General features: G+C 41.5%; 2 protein-coding genes across 3 annotated transcripts; one reads left to right on the top strand and one right to left on the bottom strand.

The window, feature by feature from the left end:
- Positions 1-697: 697 nt before the first annotated feature.
- On the bottom strand, positions 698-3,972 carry LOC311146645 (peroxisomal biogenesis factor 19-like). 2 transcript variants are annotated; one of them, XM_084183177.1, is made up of 8 exons: positions 3,835-3,972; positions 2,883-2,977; positions 2,495-2,657; positions 2,303-2,388; positions 2,015-2,188; positions 1,694-1,852; positions 1,559-1,603; positions 698-1,457 (listed from the first exon to the last, which is right to left on the bottom strand). In XM_084183177.1, exons 1-8 carry the CDS (start codon positions 3,884-3,886, stop codon positions 1,371-1,373), a joined length of 861 nt encoding a protein of 286 aa, XP_084039303.1. In that variant the 5' UTR covers positions 3,887-3,972; the 3' UTR covers positions 698-1,370. The 2 variants fall into 2 exon arrangements, with proteins under 2 accessions (XP_084039303.1, XP_084039302.1); XM_084183176.1 differs by lacking the exon at positions 3,835-3,972 and having other exon boundaries at positions 2,883-3,115.
- Positions 3,973-13,602: 9,630 nt separating this feature from the next.
- On the top strand, positions 13,603-19,239 carry LOC311146531 (myeloid-associated differentiation marker homolog). The gene is made up of 2 exons (XM_084183049.1): positions 13,603-13,682; positions 17,142-19,239. Exon 2 carries the CDS (start codon positions 17,273-17,275, stop codon positions 18,155-18,157), a length of 885 nt encoding a protein of 294 aa, XP_084039175.1. The 5' UTR covers positions 13,603-13,682; positions 17,142-17,272; the 3' UTR covers positions 18,158-19,239.
- The last annotated feature ends 307 nt before the right edge of the window (positions 19,240-19,546 follow it).

The raw sequence follows: 19,546 nt of genomic DNA, 5'->3' as shown, positions 1-19,546 counted from the left end.
AAACCTGGTGGCCAACTACAAGAAACGTCTGACCTCTGTGATTGCGAACAAGGGTTTTGCCACCAAGTACTAAGTCATGTTTTGCAGAGGGGTCAAATACTTATTTCCCTCATTAAAATGCAAATCAATTTATAACATTTTTGACATGCGTTTTTCTGGATTTTTTTGTTGTTATACTGTCTCTCACTGTTTAAATAAACCTACCATTAAAATTATAGACTGATCATTTCTTTGTCAGTGGGCAAACGTACAAAATCAGCAGGGGATCAAATACTTTTTTCCCTCACTGTATAAACATGTCATAATTGGCCGCATAACTGGCTCTGAGGCTGTGGACTCTTATCGGTGTAACAATGACTTTTGAACCAACGTCATGAAAACTAGAGGTCAAATCATGTGCACAGACCAGTATACCGTCTCTGGTACAACATGGCAGTTATTGGGAAGATATAACTAACCGAGAACCCAGGTAAAGTCTCTCAAATCAGCTAGCCGTCTTATGATTATGTTATGAAATTAGAACGAGGCAAGTATAACTCTTGCATTTTCTTTTCTTTAAATAATTCACAAATGTACACTGGTTAGGCAACCATCAATATTAATCTACACCCATTTGTTATATTAACAGTATTAATGTTGAAAATGACACATTTTGTAAATCTAAACTAGTGGTCAGAAACAACCTAATCAACCCCCGGGGTGTTAGTGTTACTTTATTGATGAGTGGAACTGTGACACTGACTCAACAACCTTAGTTAGGCACGCAGCCCCATGATACAACTCAATCATCACTCAGCAACTCTTACAACAGAGAACCCTATTATCCCTTCTGTAAGACTCATAACAATAATGAACATTCTCTAATTCTCAAGAAAAATGTGCAAGGCACCGTTTTAACCAATAGGGCAGTTCAACCAGTCCTACCATGAGGCTAAACAGGGGCGGCAGGTAACTTAGTGGTTAAGAGCGTTGTGCCAGTAACCGAAAGGTCGCTGGTTCTAATCCCCGAGCCGACTAGGTGAAAAATCTGTTGATGTGCCCTTGAGCAAGGCACTTAACCCTAATTGCTCTTGTAAGTCGCTCTGGATAAGAGCGTCTGCTAAATGACGTAAATGTAAAATAAGTCAAGTGCTAGTCAGTTGAGCTGTGTGTGGGAATGCTACGACCTGGAAGAGCTTATTATGACAAAGCAATTGATTTAAAATCAGTTATGTGATGATTGGTTTGTTGTGCCGCCCTTCTATTTTGACACAGAAACATATGTTAGGAGGAGAGCAGTACAAAGTCTTGTTGTCCTTCTGCTCTAGTGATTGATGGTCCTCTCTCGTCAGCCCCTAGTCTGTGTTTCAAATGAACTGGCTGTTCTGAGATCACATGATCGAGCACTGCTCTGCAGCTCCAGTCCCAGAGGCTCCTGGGAGATTCAGGGATTCCAGGTCAAAGTTTAGGCCAGGTGGCTGATGGGGGAAAACAGATAGGGGGTTTAATTTAACATTACTATACAGCTGCACTAACAAAGATAGGTTGGTAGACAAAGAAAGAGATAGGAGAAACATACCGATTCACCAGCCAGCTCTTTCGGTGGTTGGCCCAGGTCTTGTAGCTGAAAATTCAGATAATAACTCATAATCAATATCCATGCACAGGAAACCATCAGTATGGACAACCAACAGTTCATGCAAGTTTGTCTCACCTGCTGCATGAGTTCCAGAATGCTCTCAAAGCTATTCTCCCCATCTCCCTCCTTCTCAAACTGGCTGCAGATCTCTCCCATGACCTTGTGCTGCTGTTCGTAGCGCTGGAACTGATCTGGGGGGAGGCACTGATGATTGCTGTTCAGCCACTCAGGATACTGCATGAGGAGTGAATGACAATCAGTTATCCGGTTAGAAAGTTGTGTAAAGGGCATACGAGCGCAAGACATATCAAAATAAGATTAAACAACTGCAAGTGGCCTGTTAACAATATAATTTGAGGGAAAACCCAAACATAAACACAGAAGAAACACACTAACCTTCTCAGTGATTTCTTTGAGAGATGGGTAGAGCACTTCCTTGGAGAGAAGATTCTGCATGATGGACTGCATGATCGGCAGGATGTTTCCATCTTGGCCGCCCCGCTCTCCACCCTCATCCAAATCCAGCCCTTCCAGAGTCTTTGCCAGATCCTCTCCAGCCAATCCTGCACTCTGATTAATAAAAACAAGAGAACAGTCTGAAATGCATTGAAGTGCAAAGAAACAGGCATTCCACCAATGGTCAATATTTTCAGAAAACGTCCAAATTATAATAATCGGAACTACCTGTAAATTGTCTGCATTTTTCGCCAATCCACTGAGGGTATCTTTGAGACAGGAAGTGAATTCTTGTTGGGAGGCTACATCAGTACCTGTCCCCCCCAAAAAAAAATCAGCAAAACACAGGGGAAAAAACACTGACATGAATAAAAATAGATGGGCACGTAAGAACAGAACTGAAAATATGTGGATGCTTACCAACTTTCCCTGCTGCCTCTGACAATTTGTGAAAGTGTTGCAGCAGCTCAGGCTCTTCCTGTGCAAGTTCAGTCATGGCTTTCTCCCACTCCTCCTTTGCCTGAGAGGCCATCTCCCCTTCAAACAGAGCCTCGAAGAACTGACTGTCCTCCAGTAGAGGGGGCTAGAGAGATGTGCATCAACAGGTAAACAAAATCTTGGTCAATTGGTCTTCCCCCATTCACAGACAGAAATTTAGAGGGAAGGGTTGACAGACATTGAGGAAACACTGAAAGATACCTTCTGTACCACAATCAGAACACTAACAACTAGAGCTTCTTATAAGCAAGCACCAGGCAATTGGTGAAGTTAGGGGACATTCTAGAAACCAGGGAAAAGATTCACTTACTTTCTCCTCACTGCCCTTGGCTGATGGGGGCACGGCAGCAGCAGGGGCTGGGCCCGAGGGGGCCGAGTTTGTCTTGTCAAAGTCATCGAGCGCACCTTTAATAGAGGAAAGACAGTAGAAGTGGAGATGCTGTGGCACAGATGTCAGCATTTAGCAGGAGCTGGTGGAAGCATGGTCAAGGCAAGGTGAAGAGATTGATCAGGTAGTTAGAGGACAAAGGTCAACTCTTTAAAGTCAGGGTCAATGTGCAATTCAGTCATGTATTAGTTGATTATCAAACTCAGTTTGATGAGGTCACTACTTCTACTTTAGAAACTCAGCAAAACTTCCCCAAAAACGGCAAATTATGATATGGTAATTGCATTCAATTCCTCCTATCAAGATAACAGTAGTCTCTAGTCTAGTCTGGCAGCCGGCTGTATCTAATAATACACAAAGTGGTATTGGTTACTAGTATGCAAAACCATTATAAATTCAAATTGGTTATCCAGTTGACATAAACAATGACAGAGCTGTCTGTCAATCCAGATCACACTAGCTGTCATACTAGTGCTTCAACCATAAAAAATTAAATAATTATAATAATAATTCAAGGGCAGTTTAGCTTTCTACATTTGATGCCGTTTCAATTCTGTCAAATCGGTGTCAAAGCTAACGACAAATTATGCTATCATATAAACCCCCACTGAGCCATCTGCTGCAGCGTTGTAACGCTAATGATGACGTCTTTGTAAACTGCAAAAGGCAGAAGATTTTGTAAGATAATGCCTGGCTTTCGTTTTGGACTTGGCAGGCAGATCCAACCAAATTCCACCAGCTAAACTGGCTAACGTTAGCTAGCTAGCTAACAAGGCGCGTTGCTCCACGTTTGACACCATTCTTTGTATGAATTAATGTATTGGCAGGATTGATTACAATCACACTTCACTCAGGAAGTAATGTAAAATCATACTGTCCAATAACTCATCCAGTTCTGTGTCTTGTCCGGCTGACCCTGAAGCCATCTTCTTTTTCCAAACAAATGTACTGTAGACGCAGTAAAATGACGTGAGTATAAAATGTTAGCCGTTTTGTAAGAGTTCACAGTTCCCGTTTGTTTTGAACGCGGCATAGCTAAGTATGCAGTGGGTGGACGAATGGGAAGAAGACATTCGTTCCCAAGTGATACATGTGAAATCATACATCGTCAAAAAATGAATATGAATAGCAGCTTTCCAGAATTGTCCAATACAATTAAAACAGCCAACAAGTTTACCAATAACCTATGTATATATCCCATCATTTTAGCTGTTTAACTGGACTTTATTCAAATGTAAATATTTAGTATTACCAGTGAGCTCATACTATTTTGAAGGTTAATCTATAAATTATTTTCCAAGTCAGTGAATATGTCCATTCTTTGGTGTCATCTGGACCTTTTCAGGCGTCAGGTTATTGTGTTGAGGTGACAGAAATTACAAATTATTCACGAAACATTCGGAGCACCTGCTACGTGACATACAATGACCATAATCCACTGCACATTACTTGTCTGGTCTGTGTTTCTTTTATATTGTCTACGGAAGAGACAGAAGTATGCGCATCGTGAGGGGATATAGAGAGCAGCTGTTGCTTCTCAAGGGATCTCTACCCGAAAATACATGATTTAAGTGATTGATCGTTGGTATTCAGAAATCATAAAAGTATGCCTTATTTACTTTGAAGAACTACAAAATAGTGATTTTGTCAGACAGCAAAGGCAGCAGCTCTATAGAGATGAGATGGTGACTTGGAATGAAAGTCACCAAATAAAACAAATGTAGCGAATAAACACAACTTTAATATTTTATTAAAGTAATGTGAATAAATGATGGTTAATACGTGATAAGCAGTAATGGGCAGTCACTACCATCATGGGACTATTATTAATGGTTTTATTCTGTGTTGTTACAGCATTCAACCCAAACAATCAAAACCGAAATCAAAAACCATGATTATTGTTTAATAATTGAACCGAAACTGAACGAACCGACCTCAAAAGCACTAAATCGCTCAGCACTAAGAGGCAGAACTGTAAAATAACTGTAAAAAGTAGTCTATGCCTGAATGTGAAACAACAACTATCCACCCTAATGATGAATATCACATACCGCTTGGTTAGGAAAAGGGTTAGAGTTAGCGAAAATGCTCTCCTAACCTGCTATGAAAGTCACTTCCGGTTGTAGATGTATCTAAGTGGCGTATTTTTAGGGAGGCCCATTCTACCATACTATGACGGTAGATATTTCTCGTCCGCTTGCCGCGTTCACAACAATTGGGAACTCGGAAGTCGCTTCCGACTTCAGGGTGTTCAAAACAACTGGGAAGTCGAAAGAAAATGAGCTCAGACTGGGAAAAATCGTTTTGAACTGTCATCCAACTCGGGAACTCAGGCCTCTTTCTTGAGCTCCAACTTTCCGACCTGAAGATCACTGACGTTTGGATTTGACCTCGTATTTTTTAGATTTCCCAGTTATTTGGAACGCAGCATAACTCCTAGCAGGCTTGTAACTGGGCTTGTATGTCACACGTGGCTAGTCGAAGGCCAAACTCTTCATTGAGACAAAAGAGTGTCACAGTGTGAGTCATAACTCATAAAACCTAGCGGTCAAATGGGGAAATTGTTACAATCGTTTTTTCACCATTAATCTTCCCCATAGGGGATTTTAGAAACACTTAAAAAAGGGCTGTGTTTAGTGAAGTCTTACCTTTTGATAACCTTGTAAATCTCTCTCGGACAAGTTCACTTATAAATATATTTGTCTGTATTTACCCCCAACAAATGAAATGCTAATTAGCTGATAATGTGGCTATCATAAAGAACTAAAATTTTTTATTTATTTATTTATTTCACCTTTATTTAACCAGGTAAGCCAGTTGAGAACAAGTTCTCATTTACAACTGCGACCTGGCCAAGATAAAGCAAAGCAGTGCGATAAAAACAACAACACCATGATGATCTGGACGAGACTGCCGAATCGAGGCAAAGTTAAGAATCTCTGGATTAACTATCTAATGTTAGCTAAATGTAGTAATTCATAAATTGGATAATGTCTTTAAATGGACAATTCAATGAACTGTCTTGGGCAAATTTTAAAGTGACACAATACCTGTTAGCAAAGGTGTCAGCTAGAGATGACGTGCAGGAATTTGTAGTCTTGCATTATGTCCACTTTGATGCTATTTAGCATTTTCAAATCTGAGAGTAAATAGAGTCGAATATACTGATAAAAGTAATCTTGTCCGAAAGATGGTTATATGGTTATCAAAACGTCACGCCAGGGTTAGCCTACACGTAACACATTCCTTATTTTAAGTGCTTCTAAAATCCCCTATGGGAAAAATGAATGGTGTAAAAACTATTGGAACCATTTCCCGGTTTGACCGCTAGGTTTTATGGGTAGTATGACACCTCCAGTGTGGGGCTCTATGCTGAAACCATAGAAATAAGAATTAATAGAACGGCCTTCTAACCCTGGCAATTGACAGGTAAACTCATGGGTACACTTGCAATGGCTGCCTGGTATTGTGATACAATAATTTCCATGGTATTTTGGAATGTTTTATCAACTGATGCTGGATTGCCATGGTAATGTAGAACGTTAATTCAAATGACGCTAACTGATGTGGCTCATGCAATGGAATGTAACTGATGTGGCTCATGCAATGGAATGTATTTTTTGTAACGTCAGTTGAGTTGACTCAACAAATCACAGCACAGATTGAAGGGTACACTTCCTGCTTTTACTTCCTGGCATGGGTACACTCAAAATGGCTGCCAGTCCACCCATTACGCCATCATTAACTTGAGTGGAGATGCCCTTTCTATTCATTCTTATTTCTATGGCTGAAACATCGATCCATGGGCAAGTCAGTAGCACATTTTCATTTGTGCCAAAATCGAAATGAAAGAAAAGTTATCTTGCAAATTCAGCAGGCTATCATGTGAAATGGACTTTCAGAAGTGCTGTCTTTATTTTATTACTTTGATGTGCTTTGGTGTGGTTATCAATGCACAAGCACCTTTTTTCCCACTCCTATAAATAAAATAATAAGTCACACAAAAGTTTTACTGTGCATTAAGTTTCAAATGCATTTGTCATTACTAAATGTGTAATGTGATTTTAACGTTACTATTTTTTAACACACAAAAACATATTGAATCAGTTGTCTTCCTCAAACTAAGTGGATGATGATGCAGTCTTTGCAAGAGGGACGGAATCTGATTTAATTGGTCCTCAGAAAAGGTGAGCCACTTTCGTGATACCAGTTCTCTCTCTGTGGGTCTAACCCCAAGAAGTTCTGGAAAACGGTTAAAGACCTGGAGATTAAACCCTCCTCCTCACAGCTGCCCATGTCCCTTAATGTTGATGATGTGGTTGTTACTGACAAGGAGCACATGGCTGAGCTCTTTAATCACCACTTCATTAAGTCAGGATTCCTATTTGACTCAGCCATGCCTCATTGCCTGTCCAACATTTCCTAATCTCCCACCCCTTCTAATGTGACTAGCCCCAATGCTCCTCCCTCTTTTTCCCCTGCCCCACTACAAAGTTTCTCCTTGTAGGCAGTCACTGAGTCTGAGGTGCTAAAGGAGCTCCTTAAACTTGACCCCCAAAAAACATCTGGTTCAGATGGTTTAGATCCTTTCTTCTTTAAGATTGCAGCCCCTATCATCGCCAAGCCTATCTCTGACATATTTAACCTGTCTTTCCTCTCTGGGGAGGTTCCCATTGCTTGGAAGGCAGCCATGGTGCGTCCTTTATTTAAAGGGGGAGATCAAGCTGATCCTAACTGTTATAGGCCCATTTCTATTTTGCCCTGTTTATCAAAAGTGTTGGAAAAACTTGTCAATAATCAACTGACTGGCTTTCTTGATGTCTATAGTATTCTCTCTGGGATGCAATCAGGTTTCCACTCAGGTTATGGATGTGTCACTGCAACCTTAAAGGTCCTAAAAGATGTCACCATTGCCCTTGATTCTAAGCAATGTTGTGCTACTATTTTTATTGACTTGGCCAAAGCTTTTCATACGGTAGACCATTCCATTCTTGTGGGCCAGCTAAGGAGGATTGGTGTCTCCGAGGGGTCTTTGACATGGTTTGCTAACTACCTCTCTCAAAGAGTGCAGTGTATAAAGTCAGAACATCTGCTGTCTCAGCTACTGCCTGTTGCCAAGGGAGTACCCCAAGGCTCAATCCTAGGCCCCATGCTCTTCTCAATTTACATCAACAAAATAGCTCAGGCAGTAGGAAGCTCTCTCATCCATTTACAATGCCTACGGAAATATTCAGACACCTTCACTTTTTCCACATTTTGTTAGGTTACAGCCTTATTCTAAAATTAATTAAATAGTTTTTCCCCCCCCTCATCAATCTACACACAATACCCCGTAATGACAAAGCAAAAACTGTTTTTTAGACATTTTTGCTAATTTATAAAACAAAATACAAACGGAAATATACATTTACAGAAGTATTCAGAGCCTTTACTCAGTACTTTGTTGAGGCACCTTTGGTAGCCTCGATCTTCTTGGGTATGACGCTACAAGCTTGACACACCTGTATTTGTGGAGTTTCTCCCATTCTTCTCTGCAGAACCTCTCAAATTCGGTCAGGTTGGATGGGGAGCGTTGCTGCACAGCTATTTTCAGGTCTCTCCAGAGATGTTGTGATCGGGTTCAAGTCCGGGCTCTGGCTGGGCCACTCAAGGACATTCAAATACTTGTCCCGAAGCCACTCCTGCATTGTCTTGGCTGTGTGCTTAGGGTCGTTGTCCTGTTGCGAGGTGAACCTTCGCCCCCAGTCTAAGGTTCTGAGCGCTCTAGAGCAGGTTTTCATCAAGGATCTCTCTGTACTTTGCTCCATTAATCTTTGCCTCAAGCCTGACTAGTCTCCCAGTCCCTGCTGCTGAAAAACATCCCCACAGCATGATGCTGCCACCACCATGCTTCACCATAGGGATGGTGCCAGGTTTCCTCCAGACGTGACCCTTGGCATTCAGGTCAAAGAGTTCAATCTTGGTTTAATCAGACCAGAGAATCTTGTTACTCATGATCTAAGAGTCTTTTGGTGCCTTTTGGCAAACTCGAAGCAGGCTGTCATGTGCCTTTTACTTCCGTCTGGCCACTCTACCTTAAAGGCCTAATTGGTAGAGTGCTGCAGAGATGGTTGTCCTTCTGGAAGGTTCTCCCATCTCCACAGAGGAACTCTAGAGCTCTGTCAGAGTGTCCATCGGGTTCTTGGTCACCTCCCTGACCAAGGCCCTTCTCCCCCGATTGCTCTAGGAAGAGTTTTGGTGGTTCCAAACTTCTTCCATTTAAGAATGATGTGGGCCACTGTTTTCTTGGAGACCTTCAATGTTGCAGAAATGTTTTGGTACCCTTCCCCATATCTGTGCCTCGACACAATTCAGTCCCGGAGCTCTACGGACAATTCCTTCGACCTCATGGGTTTTCCTCTGACGTGCACTGTCAACTGTGGGACCTTATATAGACAGGCGTGTGCCTTTCCAAATCATGTACAATCAATTGAATTTACCACAGGTGGACTCCAATCAAGTTGTACAAACAGCTCAAGGATGGATGATCAATGGAAACAGGATGCACCTGAGCTGAATTTCGAGTCTCATAGCAAAGGGTCTGAATACTTATGTAAATAAGGTATTTCTGTTTTCTGTTTTTAATACATTTGCTAAAATTTCTAAAAACCTTTTTTCGCTTTGTCATTATGGGGTATTGTGTGTAGATTGCTGAGGAAATTGTTTTGTTTAAGCCATTTTAGAATAAGGCTGTAACGTAAGAAAATGTGGAAAATGCACCTCATACAAGTAATTGGGAGTATGGCTAGACAGTACACTGTCCTTCTCTCAGCACATATCAAAGCTGCAGGATAAGGTTAAATCTAGACTTGGTTTCCTCTATTGTAATCGCTCCTCTTTCACCCCAGCTGCCAAACTAACCCTGATTCAGATGACCATCCTACCCATGCTAGATTACGGAGACGTAATTTATAGATCGGCAGGTAAGGGTGCTCTCGAGCGGCTAGATGTTCTTTACCATTCGGCCATCAGATTTGCTACCAATGCTCCTTATAGGACACATCACTGCATTCTATACTCCTCTGTAAACTGGTCATCTCTGTATACCCGTTGCAAGACCCACTGGTTGATGCTTATTTATAAAACCCTCTTAGGCCTCACTCCCCCCTATCTGAGATGCCTACTGCAGCATTCATCCTCCACATACAACACCCGTTCTGCCAGTCACATTCTGTTAAAGGTCCCCAAAGCACACACATCCCTGGGTCACTCCTCTTTTCAGTTCGCTGCAGCTATCGACTGGAACAAGCTGCAAAAAACACTCAAACTGGACAGTTTTATCTCCATCTCTTCATTCAAAGACTCAATCATGGGCACTCTTATTGACAGTTGTGGCTGCTTCGCGTGATGTATTGTTGTCTCTACCTTCTTGCCTTTGTGCAGTGGTCTGTGCCCAATCATGTTTGTACCATGTTTTGTGCTGCTACCATGTTGTGCTTCTGCCATGTTGTGTTGCAACCATGTTGTTGTCATGTGGTGTTGCTACCATGCTGTGTTGTCATGTGTTGCTGCCATGCTATATTGTTGTCTTAGGTCTCTCTTTATGTAGTGTCTCTCTTGTTGTGATGTGTGTTTTGTCCTATATTTTAATTTTTAATCACAGCCCCCGCAGGAGGCCTTTTGCCTTTTGGTAGGCCGTCACTGTAAATAAGAATTTGTTCTTAACTGACTTGCCTAGTTAAATAAAGGTTAAATAAAAGAAACCCGAAGTTGAACTTGCAAGAAAGGCATTTCACTGTACTTGTGCACCACGTGACAATAAAACTTGAAACTTGAAACTACATTCGTAGTATAGGTTTCAGGTGTTCTTGTGGGCTCGTGGACATAGTCCTTAGTTGCAAACAGGCACCGTTGTGCATGTGGTGTGTGTGTGTGTGAGAGAGAGAGAGTGAGTGAGAGAGAGAGAGAGAGAGAGAGAGAGAGAGAGAGAGAGAGTGTATAGGCCTATGTGTGTGTGTGTGTGTTGTGTGTGTGCTTGCATACTTGTGGTGCGCGAGTGCAACATTTGGTGCAGCTTAATAAAACTTCAGATGCCTTCGGTCTCAGACCCGATCCGGGAAACGCATGTTTCTGAGTCACTAGTCATTAGGGTAGTAAATAAATAGTGGTTTCCATGGGAACTGTCTCTTGTTTCATAGCAACATATACAAATAATGTGAACAACAACAATAAAGTAGCTGCAAAATTATTTATTATCTTGGTAGCCACTGACTGATTATCTTGGTAGCCACTGACTGATTACATCTGTAGCCTATAACAATATGTTATCTTATACCATTGAAGGACATTGCCTGCTATAAATTGGAACCATTATGCCAAATGAAACAGTAATAACTAAATGACAATCAATTTAATTAATAAACCTGTATGTATTATTTCAATTAATTTACAGTGCCTTCAGAGAGTATTCATACCCCTTGACTTATTATTGACTTATGAATTCAAAATGGATTAAATAGGGCGGCAGGTAGCTTAGTGGTTAAGTGCGTTGTGTCAGTAACCGAAAGGTCGCTGGTTCTAATCCCAGATCCGACTAGGTGAAAAATATGTTGATGTGCCCATGAGCAAGGCACTTAACCCTAATTGCTCCTGTAAGTCGCTCTGGATAAGAGCGTCTGCTAAATAACAAAACAAACAAAAAAAGATTTAGTTTCACCCATCTACACACAATACAAAGTGAAAACATGTTTTTAGAAATGTTCGCAAATGTATTGACAATGAAATACAGAAATATCTAATTTAGCCTACATGTATTGACACCCCTGAGTCAATACATGTTAGAATCACATTTGGCAGCGATTACAGCTGTGAGTCTTTCTGGGTACGTCTCTAAGGGCTTTGCAAACCTGGATTGTACAATACTAGCTCTGTCAAGTTGGTTGTTGATCATTGCTAGACAGCAATTTTCAAGTCTTGCCATAGATTTTCAAGGCGTTTTAAATCAAGACTGTAACTAGGCCACTCAGGAACATTCAGTGTTGTCTTGGTAAGCAACTCCAGTGTATATTTGGCCTTTTAGGTTATTGTCCTGCTGAAAGGTGAATTTGTCTCTCAGTGTCTGTTGGAAAGTAGACTCAACCAGGTTTTCCTCCATTAATTTTGTCTATGCTTAGCTCTTTTCTGTTTATTTTCATCCTAAAAGACTCCCTAGTCCTTGTCGATGATAAGCATACCCATAACATGATGCAGCCACCACCAGCCACCACCATGGTTGAAAATATGAAGAGTGGTACTGAGTGATGTGTACTGAGTACTGAGTGTACTGAGTGACGCGTACTGAGTATACGAAGAGGCAGGACGCAGACGCAGGAATTAACAAGGTCAAGGTTTACTTAACAATGAGCAAGAGAAATAACACAGATAGAGTAAACGACACGAAGCTAAACAATCACACACACAACATCATCCAGAACAGTCCAGGGCTAAATAGGGGTGGTGATGAGGTGCAGGTGCGCTGGAGGTGATTAGGGTGCGTTGGGTTTCCATTCTGGTGTTGCCGAGGTGGTGCGCTCAGACCGGTGGCTCAGTAGACCAGTGAATCATAGCGCCGGAAGGGAACAACTGGAGGAGACGTGACAGATGTGTTGTGTTGGATTTACCCCAAATTTAACGCTTTGTATTCAGGACATAAAGTTAATTTCTTTGCCACATTTTTAGCAGTTTTACTTTAGTGCCTTATTACAAACAGGATGCATGTTTTGTAATAGTTTGTTTTCTGTAAAGGCTTCCTTCTTTTCACTCTGTCGTTTAGGTTAGTATTGTGGAGTAACTACAATGTTGTTGATCCATCCTCAGTTTTCTCCTATCACAGCCATTAAACTCTGTAACTGTTTTAAAGTCACCATTGGCCTCATGGTGAAATCCCTGAGCGGTTTCCTTCATCTCCGGCAACTGAGTTAGGAAGGACGCCTGTATCTTTGTAGTGACTGGGTGTATTTATACACCATCCAAAGTGTAATTAATAACTTCACCATGCTCAAAGGGATATTTAATGTCTGCTTCTTATTTTTTTACCCATCTACCAATAGGTGCCCTTCTTTGTGTGGCATTGGAAAAACTCCCTGGACTTTGTGGTTGAATCTGTGTTTGAACACATAATTGTATGTGTGGGGTACAGAGATGAGTCATTTAATCATTTTAAACACTATTATTGCACACAGTGAGTCCATGCAACTTATTATGTGACTTGTTAATCAAATTTTTTATTTAGGCTTGCCATAACAAAGTGGTTGAATACTTATTGACTCAAGACATTTCCCCTTTTCATTTGTAATTAATTAGTAAAAAATTCCAAAAACATAATTCAACTTTGACATTATGGGGCATTGTGTGTAGGCCAGTGACACAACATCTCAATTTAATCAATTTTAAATTCATACTGTAACACAATTTGGCAACTCACTTGTAGCCTACAGAAAACTGACAATCAATTATTCTTTTAAACTAGCCTACTTAGTCAAGTTCAATTTTAAGTAGAGGAGGGATGGGATGGCGCACAGTAGATAGATGGTGGAGACATTTGATACCTAATTTGGTTTGCAATGGGTGGGGAGCTGGGAGGAGGGGCATTTCCTACTATGACTGTAGTAAGAACTGACTAGGAGCGCTTCGCTTGCAAACTCCCATTCGATTGGAGATCCTGAGAGAGAACAGAGGATATTGCAGCCACAAAGTAACAGAAAGGTAATACATTTTGGTTACAGTGTAATATTTGAGATTGTGTATTATAGTGGTCTATTCAAGAGTTTGTTTCTCAACATGACTACAAAATGTACAACCAGTTGAAACTTGCTCTACTTGCATGCCTTTTATAGTTTAAACACAGTCCATTGAAAATAATCATTCCAGGAATGTTGTTTATCTTCCAGAGTCAGCTTTCTACACTATGCAATTGAAACATCACAAACATCACAAATAGCCTAGAAGTATTTTGGACACAGGGATAGTCAAGAAAATAACTTGTGCAGTGTCGTAAAACTGTTTTGCCATTCAAATGTCTTTTGCCTCATATGAATGACTTGATGGGGGATACACTAGTTTTGTTCTAACACCGAGAAACTCCAGGGCGCGGCACAATTGAGCGTCACACCCACCTCAGACTGTGGTTGTCAATGAGCAACCAGAATAACGGGAGGATAACGGTAGGCTACAGCTGTCAGAATAACAGGAATGTTGTAAACCGATTTCAGATTAATATTTTGAATATGAGGGCTCTGATATAGTTTGTGGGAGTGTGAGTGCAGGCGTTCCTATAGTGCCTACTATTGATCAGAACACGTGTTATAACACAAATATTTCCCCCTATATTGTTGCACCTGACCAGCTCACCGATGGAGCATGGTGAAACAACATGTGAACATTATGGACTCATTGTTGGTTTTAACAATACATCATGGCCTAGTGTATTTCTGTAACATCCTCAGTGATTAAACGATCTCAATATTACAGTATTCAGTGTCCACAGTTTACATCACTGTATTGTGCCTCTATCTCACTTTTTTTCTCTCACTCTCTCTCTCTCTCTCTCTCTCTCTCTCTCTCTCTCTCTCTCTCTCTCTCTCAATTCAATTCAATTTAAGGGCTTTATTGGCATGGGAAACGTATGTTAACATTGCCAAAGCAAGTGAAGTACATAGGAAACAAAAGTGAAATAAACAATAAATATTAACAGTAAACATTACACTCAGAAGTTCCAAAAGAATAAAGACATTTCAAATTATATACAGTGTTGTAACAATGTGCAAATAGTTTTACTCTTTATGTATCTCTCTCTCTCTCTCTCTCTCTCTCTATCTCTCTCTCTCTCTCTCTCTCTCTCTCTCTCTCTCTCTCTCTCTCTCTCTCTCTCTCTCTCTCTCTCTCTCTCTCTCTCTCTCTCTCTCTCTCTCTCTCTCTCTCTCTCTCTCTCTCTCTCTCTCTCTCTCTCTCTCTCTCTCTCTCTCTCTCTCTCTCTCTCTTGTGGGATCATTAGCTGCCAGACTAGAGTCCGTCTTGTGTCTATGCCTAAGTAGCCTGGGAGCCTATGGCTCTTTATCTAGATTAAGGGTGAAATCGAGTTAACCATGTTTTGCCATGACAACGCTCGTGTCCCCTGCCGCAAACAAACACTGAGCCTGCCCTCTTCACCCTCAAGCATGTGTGTTTGTGTGTGTGTGACTGTGCACAAGTATGTTATTATATGTCCTGTTTTCCCTCCTGTCCAGGCTATGTGTGAGCCTATGAGCCTATTTTAAGCACCTCTCTAAAGGGAAGTCCGTCTTTTCCATGCCACCCCTTAAAAGGTAGCTTTCTATGCAGGGACTCTATGGTCTTGTTCATGTTTTACCTACTTTCCTCACATGCTTTCATAAGTACCAAGTAATGGCTGGGAGTGGATGGATTTTTCCATTACTGCCTTCCATAGGTTTATTTTAAGAGGTTTAAATGAGTGGTGTTTCAGAGAGAGAGAGAGAGAGAGAGAGAGAGAGAGAGAGAGAGAGAGAGAGAGAGAGAGAGAGAGAGAGAGAGAGAGAGAGAGAGAGAGAGAGAGAGAGAGAGAGAGAGAGAGAGAGAGAGAGAGAGAGAGAGAGAGAGAGAGAGTCCTCCCTCAGATTACACAGATCCACAAAGAATTGAAAAACAAACCAAATTTTGATAAACTCCCATATCTACTGGGTGAAATACCACAGTGTGCCATCACAGCAGCAATATTTGTGACTTGTTGCCACAAGAAAAGGGCAACCAGTGAAGAGCAAACACCATTGTAAATACAACCCATATTTATGTTTATTTTACCTATTTGCACATTGTTATAACACTGTAATATGACATTTGAAATGTCTTTATTCTTTTGGAACTTCTGAGTGTAATGTTTACTGTTAATTTGTATCGTTTATTTCACTTTTGTTTACTATTTACTTCACTTGCTTTGGCAATGTTAACATATGTTTCCCATGCCAATAAAGCCCTTATATTGAATGGAATTGAGAGAGAGAGAGAGAGAGAGAGAGATATAAAGAGAGGGAGAGGGCGAGAGAGAGAGATACATAAAGAGAGGGAGAGGGAGAGAGAGAGAGAGATACATAAAGAGAGGGAGAGGGAGAGAGAGAGATACATAAAGAGTAAAACATAAAAAAGAGAGAGGGAAAGGGGACTTGGCACCTTTGGATTCAGTTTGCAGTTCGGCAGCAGTCTGCATAGCTGGTATAAATCAACGAGTTGGAAAATCTTACAAGAGGGAGGGTGCACGAGAGAGAAAGAGAGAATGAGAGAGGGAGGTGACTCACTGCTCTGCTATTCCTCTTCATCATTGTGTTTAAAATGTGTCCTTCTGAGGTTAAGGCACAGGGATTTCCCCATTTTACTTATTTCAACAAGCCTGTTCTATCTGACTGCTTTGATCACTCTCACTTTGAGTTTGTCCATAGTTTAAAATCTTTCTTCATCTGTCTGTTTCCTCTATTTCTCTCTATCCATATCCCTTCCCTCCTGCTCCCACTCTCTGTCCCCTGCTGTTTGAACAACACATTTTGTTAATGTAAACAGGTGTGTCTCTTTTAGTCCCTCTACAGTATGTAAACTGGGAGCATGGACTCTTCACCATTTGTGGAGGGGATTGGAGGAGAGAGTGACTTGGGGGAGTGGGAGGGAGCAATAGTTACTAGGTGTCTCTCCATAATGAGACTGTTAGTGACCGATGACAGACTGGCTGTGAGGTCGGGCGGGGGTCTCTCTCAGCACCACGCCTGTCTGAAAAGGGGGGGGGGGGTGTAGATAAAAGCATGTCCAGTGACACTGACTCACTGACTCAGAACCGGAATCCCTCAGTTGATAAAGCCTTCTCACAGAGTATAAAACTGAAAAGGAGGAACATATACTTTCTCATCCTCCTATACATGGTATTTAAAATGCAAAATCCATGATTTAATTGATTAACTTTTGTGTTTTGTCACCCGTTATTATGTTAAATTTACAAGGAGAAATTTACAAAAACTGCAACTGTTGCCCTCATGTCGTCAAATATGATACACCATCAAGAATGTTTTATGAAAACCATAATGGAATCAATACTTGCAATAAGAACTTCATTGTTTTTAAATGAATGCATTCTGTTAATTTGTTCTTGGTTACTGAAGCTGCTCTCAATTCTGTGTCTCCTTATAGATCCCTCTGCACCAGATGCACCAAGAACAGTAGTCATACAGTATTCCACAGAAATACCTAATCTCCAGCCAATTCAGCCTTTCACGTCAATCTAACCCATTCTAGTTGTCAAGCATCATCCATATCCCATCATGCCGATAGTGGTAGTGCACTCCAACCCCCTGTTCTGGGTGCGTTTGTGTGCTCTGGTGTTCTCCTGTGTGGCCTTCGCTGTGACCGTCCATGGGGCCAGCCTCTCCCATGGCACAGGGGACTGGTTTGTGTTCTGCTGGGCCTTCAGCTTCGCTGGGACCCTGCTGGTGCTGCTGGTGGAGCTGTTTGGCCTGCAGACCCGTGTCCCTGTCTCCTGGAAGAACTTCCCTATCACCTTTGCCTGCTATGCCTCCCTGCTCTGCCTCTCTGCCTCCATCATCTTCCCCCTCTACTACCTCAAGGGCCAGACCTCCCAAAGTGAGACTCGCGACTACCGCATCGTAGCCACCGTCTTCTCCTGCCTGGCAACCATCGCTTACATTTGTGAGGTGAGCATCAGCAAAGCCAGGCCAGGAGAGGTAGCAGGTTACATGGCCACTGCCCCGGGTCTGCTGAAGGTGTGTGAGACTTTTGTAGCCTGCGTCATCTTCGTCTTCATCAGCGACCCAGTGTCCTACGACTCTCACAATGCACTGAGGTGGTGCCTGGCCGTCTACTGCATCTGTTTCATCCTGTCGGCAGCCATTATCGTGCTGTGTATCTGCGAGTGCACAGGCTGCCTGCCCTTCCCCTTCGCCCGCTTCTTGTCTGCCTACGCCCTACTGGCTGTCATCATGTACCTCTCCGCCACCATCATCTGGCCCATTTTTAAGTTTGACAAGAAGCACAGAGGCACCTCCTTCAGCTCCAATAACTGTGGCAGAAATCATGGGCTGTGCGAATGGGACAAGCAGATGGCTGTGGCTGTGCTCACTGCAGTCAACTTTGTGCTCTACCTGGCAGACCTGATCTACTCTGCCCGACTGGTGTTTGTTACTGTGTGAGAGGAAGAAAGAGGGAGGTAGTTGATTTGATTACAATGTAGAGAGAGGTTGAGGAGTAGAAATTAAGAGGTAAAGGAAGAGGGAGAAACCAAGATAAACTGCTTACTGTATTTTGCGTCATTTATATATCAATGTTCAGACAGAAGTCATCTACTCACCCAGATAGAGACTATAAATTGAGGGGATTGCTGTTATTTCATGCAAAGGAAAAAATCCTTACACAATGATGGTGTTATGGACCCAAGAACTCAGATTAGATGGACCAGATCTTTTAAAAAGTTTTATCTCTGATTATCTGACACACAAACAAACACAGTATTCCATAGACAGGATGGATTTGCTGAGTATGTTGACGTTACTATAGATCAAGTTAAATCTTACAACTTTGAATGGTCTTTTTATAAGCATGGCTTTTTAGACATTATGCAATACTGTAAGTAGATGTAATATTCAGTTTACAGAACAACTCACACCTACCTAGTTTGGAGTTACGAAGGAACCAAAAAAATGTATATCAAACCCCTAAGTAATTCCTAGAAAGTTCATACACTGCTCCAATGGTTTAAAAAAAAAATTTGGAATTCATGTTAAGTTGAATGTTAGCCTAGTTTTTCCTTATTTTATATTCCTGTTAACTCTGATTTTTTTTATATTTTCATATTCTGCCAAGCTATATGTCAAGAGTTTATTGTATGTTGAAAGAATATATGCAGAAGGTGATGCGCACTTACTGTTTGACACTTATGTGTTTGCTATAACTAATTCTCTGTAGGCTACGGACTCTCCAAAAACAACATCTTAGAATAAAAAGTAAGTTGTTAGTAACATGTATTATCCTTAATCTGGCCCATTGGTTTGTTCTACTGTATCAGTCTGCTCTTGTGGATGAGAATGTCCACTTTGTCATAGAGAGGGAGACATCTTTTTGCTGTATTGTCATCTCTCTACTTCCTGCTGTTACTGATACATGACATGTCCTTTGTTTCGTTTTTTGTTCCGCTGTGCCTGTTGAGAATGTGCCTACCACATCAGTGTTTTGGGAGAATATAATCCAGTGTTCAATAAAAGCCATGTGATATATTAAAGCCTGTGTGCCAGTCACTTCTTGTGTCTGTAACCCTTTACTTGTGCTTGTGTCCTTGTTCATTATAAAAGTCAACCATTAACACCTAGATTATTTCTCAATCTCTCTCTTGATCTCTCTCCTGATCTCTCTCAAAACACACACACACACACACACACACACACACACACACACACACACACACACACACACACACACCAATAGCATTCCTACCCACATCCCAAACTGCTGTGGGAGGTGTGGTTGTGGGTTGCTGCTTTGTATATTTAGGTTTATAAATGGGATGCCACAGGCTGCTCCAGAGA

The sequence above is a fragment of the Coregonus lavaretus genome (genome assembly GCF_964263955.1).
Source record: "Coregonus lavaretus genome assembly, chromosome: 19".
Taxonomy (NCBI): domain Eukaryota; kingdom Metazoa; phylum Chordata; class Actinopteri; order Salmoniformes; family Salmonidae; genus Coregonus; species Coregonus lavaretus.
Note: the sequence above shows the minus strand (reverse complement) of the source record. Positions and strands in the feature narration are given on the sequence as shown.

What these genes read in the sequence shown, in the direction of transcription:
- LOC311146531 (XM_084183049.1), top strand. Translation starts at nt 17,273, where the DNA reads ATGCCGATAGTGGTAGTGCACTCCAACCCCCTGTTCTGGGTGCGTTTG.
- LOC311146645 (XM_084183176.1), bottom strand. Translation starts at nt 3,032, where the DNA reads ATGCTGACATCTGTGCCACAGCATCTCCACTTCTACTGTCTTTCCTCT. An exon ending in AGAGGCAGCAGGGAAAGTTG is followed by an intron (nt 2,389 to 2,494) that starts GTAAGCATCCAC and finishes TGGGGGGGACAG; the next exon opens with GTACTGATGTAGCCTCCCAA. An exon ending in AAAATGCAGACAATTTACAG is followed by an intron (nt 2,189 to 2,302) that starts GTAGTTCCGATT and finishes TTTATTAATCAG; the next exon opens with AGTGCAGGATTGGCTGGAGA.